Source organism: Echiichthys vipera (genome assembly GCF_963691815.1).
Source record: "Echiichthys vipera genome assembly, chromosome: 10".
Taxonomy (NCBI): Eukaryota; Metazoa; Chordata; class Actinopteri; order Perciformes; family Trachinidae; genus Echiichthys; species Echiichthys vipera.
The window spans coordinates 32930157-32935156 of NC_139835.1; the positions used below are offsets into that span (position 1 = coordinate 32930157).

Below are 5000 nucleotides of genomic sequence, written 5' to 3' on the forward strand. Positions count from 1 at the left end.
TAAACAACAACAACAACAACAATCTGTTAATAAACAACAACAACAACAACAATCTGTTAATAAACAACAACAACAACAACAATCTGTTAATAAACAACAACAACAACAACAATCTGTTAATAAACAACAACAACAACAACAATCTGTTAATAAACAACAACAACAACAACAATCTGTTAATAAACAACAACAACAACAACAATCTGTTAATAAACAACAACAACAACAACAATCTGTTAATAAACAACAACAACAACAACAATCTGTTAATAAACTCTCAAACCCCCGGCTGAGCGCCGCGGTGTTGGAGTTGACCCCGGTGGACCAGAGGGTGGCCTCCTTACGCCTGCGGGTGGTGGGGGGGGGCTCTGACTGTTGTTGGTGCAGATGCAGCGAACAGCAGTTCAGAGTCTGGGGCCTTCTTGGAGACCCTGAATGGAGTCCTGCATGGGGCTCCAGTAGGGGACTCCAGAGTCCTGCTGGGAGACTTCAACGCCCACGTGGGCAACGATGGAGACACCTGGAGAGGCTGATTGGGAGGAACCAGGGCCTCCCTGATCTAAAGCCCAGCGTCTGGTGTTAGACTTGTGTGCTGGTCCTGGATCCTCTTTAACAAACACCATGTTGGAACAGAAGGAGGCTCAGAAGTGGACCTGGTTCCAGAGCACACTAGGCCAAAGGTCCAGGATCCAGTCTGTGATGGTCTCATCTGATCTGAGGCCGGATGTTTTGGACACTCGGGTGAAGAGAGGGGCAGAGCTGTCAGCTGATCACCATCTGGGGATGAGTGGGTCAGAGGATGGGGAAGGTTCTGGACAGACCGGGTAAACCCAAACCAGTAGTGCGGGTGAACTGGGACTGTCTGGAGGACGCCCCTGTCCCAGAGACCTTCACCTCACACCTCCGGAGGAGCTTTCCTGGCGTCCCTGTGGAGGTTGGGGGCATCGAACCGGAGTGGGCGATGTTCAAAGCTTCCACTGCTGAAGCTGCAGCGGTGAGCTGTGGCCTCAAGGTCTCAGGTGCCTCAAGGGGCGGGGACCCTGGAGCACCGTGGTGGACCCCGGGGGTCAGGGGTCCCCCTGAAGAAGGAGGCCTTCAGGATCTGGTCTCCCAGAAGACTCCGGAGGTGGTTCTGAGGTCCCCACAGGTCTGAAGGGCTGCAGCCTCTGCTGGGTCAGAGGCAAAGCAGCGGGTGTGGGAGGAGTTCACACAAGTCCTGGAGAAGGACTTTGGGGGGCACCGAGGTGCTTCTGGACCACCATTCAGCACCTCAGGAGGGGGACACGGGGAACCGTCCAAGCTGTTCACAGTAAGGACGGGACGCTGGTGACCTCAGCTGATGAGGTCATGGGGCGGTGGAAGGACTCTGAGGAAGTCCTGAATGGGCCCAACACGCCCTCTTTTGTAGAGGCAGAGCTGGAGGCTGATGGGGATCATCGTCAACATCTCTGACAGAAGTCACTGAGGAAGGAAACAAGTCCACAGAGGCAAAGCCCCAGGATCCATGAGCTGCATCCACACATGCTGAAAGCTCTGGGTCTGGAGGGGCCGTCCTGGTCCTGGTCCTGGTCCTGGTCCTGGTCCTGGTCCTGGTCCACACGTCTCTGACACACTGGTGGAAGTCTGGGACAGTGCCGAGGGAGTGGCAGACCGGGGTGGTGGTTCCTGTTCAGAAAGGGGGACCAGAGGGTGTGAGCCAGTTCCAGGGGGATCACACTCCTCAGCCTCCCTGGTGAAGTCGACTCCAAGGTGCTGGAAAGGAGGTTCGTCCTGTAGAACCTCAGACTGAAGAGGAACCAGGTGGATCCAGTCCTGGACCTGGACCAGGACCAGCTCTGCACTCTCCAGGATCCTGGAGGGGGTCTGGGAGTGGGCCCATCCGGTCTACATGTGCTTTGTGGATCTGGAGAAGGCCCATGACCGGGTCCCTGGAGATACTGTGGGAGGTGCTGGGGGAGTCTGGGGTGAGGGGGTCACTTCTGAGGGGGCCCAGTCTCTGTACCCCCAAAGAGAGAGCTGAGTCCGGATCCTGGGCAGTGAGTCGGAGTGGTTCCCGGTGGGGGTCGGCCTCCTCCAGGGGGGCACTCTGTCCCCAATCCTGTTTGTGGTTTTCATGGACAGGATATGGAGGCGTAGTGGTGGTGGGGAGGGGCTGCAGGTGGGTGGGCTGAGGATCTGGTCTCTGACGTGGTCCTGATGGCGTCGTGGGTCAGGGACCTTCAGCACTCACTGGATCGGTTCACAGCCGAGTGTGAAACGGCCGGGATGAGGATCAGCACCTGAGACCTGATCCAGGACCAGAGGCTGGAGCTGCTGCCCCTGAGACCTGATCCAGGATCAGAGGCTGGAGCTGCTGCCCCTGAGACCTGATCCAGGATCAGAGGCTGGAGCTGCTGCCCCTGAGACCTGATCCAGGATCAGAGGCTGGAGCTGCTGCCCCTGAGACCTGATCCAGGATCAGAGGCTGGAGCTGCTGCCCCTGAGACCTGATCCAGGATCAGAGGCTGGAGCTGCTGCCCCTGAGACCTGATCCAGGATCAGAGGCTGAAGATGAGATATTTTTAATAATAACGATGTAAACAAACCTCAGTAGCAGAAAGTCTCTTGTCTCCGCTGTCGCTGCCGACTCCTGAGTCGCTGTCCTGCTTCTTCTGCTGCTCCATGTCCTCCACACTGCACACACACACACACACACACACACACACACACACACACACACACACACATACAGACACACACACACACAGACACACACACATACAGACACACACACACACACATACACACACACACACACACACACACACACACATACAGACACACACACATACAGACACACACACACACATACAGACACACACACACACACACACACACACATACAGACACACACACATACAGACACATACACACACACACACACACACACACATACAGACACATACAGACACACACACGCACAAACACACACACACAGACACACACACGCACACACACATACAGACACATACAGACACACACGCACACACACACACACACACACAGACACACACACACACACATACAGACACACACACGCACACACACACACACACACACACACACAGACACACACACGCACACAGACACACACACACACAAACACACACAAGCAGACACACACACACGCACATACAGACACACACACACATACAGACACACACACGCACACACACACACAGACACACACACACACACGCACACAGACACACACGCACACACACAAACAGACACACACACACACCCTTTAATAACAGCTGTATAAACACACACACACACACACCCTTTAATAACAGCTGTATAAACACACACACACACACACCCTTTAATAACAGCTGTATAAACACACACACACACACACCCTTTCATAACAGCTGTATAAACACACACACACACACACACACACACAAACACACACACAAGCAGACACACACACACGCACATACAGACACACACACACATACAGACACACACACGCACACACACACACAGACACACACACACACGCACACAGACACACACGCACACACACAAACAGACACACACACACACCCTTTAATAACAGCTGTATAAACACACACACACACACACACACACCCTTTAATAACAGCTGTATAAACACACGCACACACACACACACACACACACCCTTTAATAACAGCTGTATAAACACACGCGGCGTGCAGACTGACCTGCCGGTGCTGGGCCGTGATAGGCCGAGGCGCTCGATGACGGGCAGGTAGAGCGCGTCGGCCATCTTGTCACTGCGACACGCCTCCAGGCTCAGATACTTGAAGATGTGAACTTTGCCTTTGATGCAGATCTGAACGGAGACGGAGAGTTCGTGGATCGGCTTCATCAACTCTCTTTAAACGGTCGCATCTGGTCCTGGATCAGGTCTCAGGGGCAGCAGCTCCAGCCTCTGGTCCTGGATCAGGTCTCAGGGGCAGCAGCTCCAGCCTCTGATCCTGGATCAGGTCTCAGGGGCAGCAGCTCCAGCCTCTGATCCTGGATCAGGTCTCAGGGGCAGCAGCTCCAGCCTCTGATCCTGGATCAGGTCTCAGGGGCAGCAGCTCCAGCCTCTGATCCTGGATCAGGTCTCAGGGGCAGCAGCTCCAGCCTCTGATCCTGGATCAGGTCTCAGGGGCAGCAGCTCCAGCCTCTGATCCTGGATCAGGTCTCAGGGGCAGCAGCTCCAGCCTCTGGTCCTGGATCAGGTCTCAGGGGCAGCAGCTCCAGCCTCTGATCCTGGATCAGGTCTCAGGAGCAGCAGGGACCCCAAACTTCCCTTTCCCGGGCCACATTAACCAGCTCTAACTGGGGGATCCTGAGGCGTTCCCAGGCCAGTGTGGAGATCTAATCTCTGCACCTGGTCCTGGGTCTTCCCCGAGGCCTCCTCCCAGCTGGACGTGCCTGGAACACCTCCCTAGGGAGGCGCCCAGGGTTCATCCAGACCAGATGATCCTGAACCACCTCAACTGGCTCCTTTCAACACAAAGGAGCAGCGGCTCTACTCCGAGTTCCTCACGGATGCTGAACTTCTCCCCCTCTCTCTAAGGGAGACTCCAGACCCCCTCCTGAGGAAACACACTTCACACGCTTGGACCTGGACCTGGTTCTTTGGGTCCTGACCTGGACATGGTTCTGTGGGTCCTGACCTGGACCTGGTTCTTTGGGTCCTGACCTGGACCTGGTTCTTTGGGTCCTGACCTGGACCTGGTTCTTTGAGTCCTGACCTGGACCTGGTTCTTTGGGTCCTGACCCAGCTTTCAGGACCACAGGTGAGGGTAGGAACCAGGACTGAGGGTAGAGCGACTGCAGCTCCGCCCCCGCTGCTCCATCGTCCCCTCACTCGTGAACCAGATCCCGAGGTGCTTGAAGTCCTTCACTTGGGGTCAGGACTCGTTCCAGACCCGGAGGAACAATCCAGCGGTTTCCTGCTGAGAGGCACGACGCCATCA

The 5000-nt window shown here is 55.3% G+C and overlaps 1 protein-coding gene across 4 annotated transcripts in view; it reads right to left on the minus strand.

Moving 5' to 3' along the window:
* Positions 1–5000, minus strand: part of lrch1 (leucine-rich repeats and calponin homology (CH) domain containing 1) — a 41733-nt gene that overhangs the window by 21483 nt on the left and 15250 nt on the right. For all 4 annotated transcript variants that reach the window (XM_083922257.1, XM_083922256.1, XM_083922255.1 and 1 more), the window contains exons 6-7: positions 3732–3862; positions 2586–2673 (exon numbers count right to left, since the gene is read on the minus strand). In XM_083922257.1, coding sequence (XP_083778383.1) covers positions 2586–2673; positions 3732–3862 — 219 coding nt within the window. The remainder of the gene's footprint in view (positions 1–2585; positions 2674–3731; positions 3863–5000) is intronic.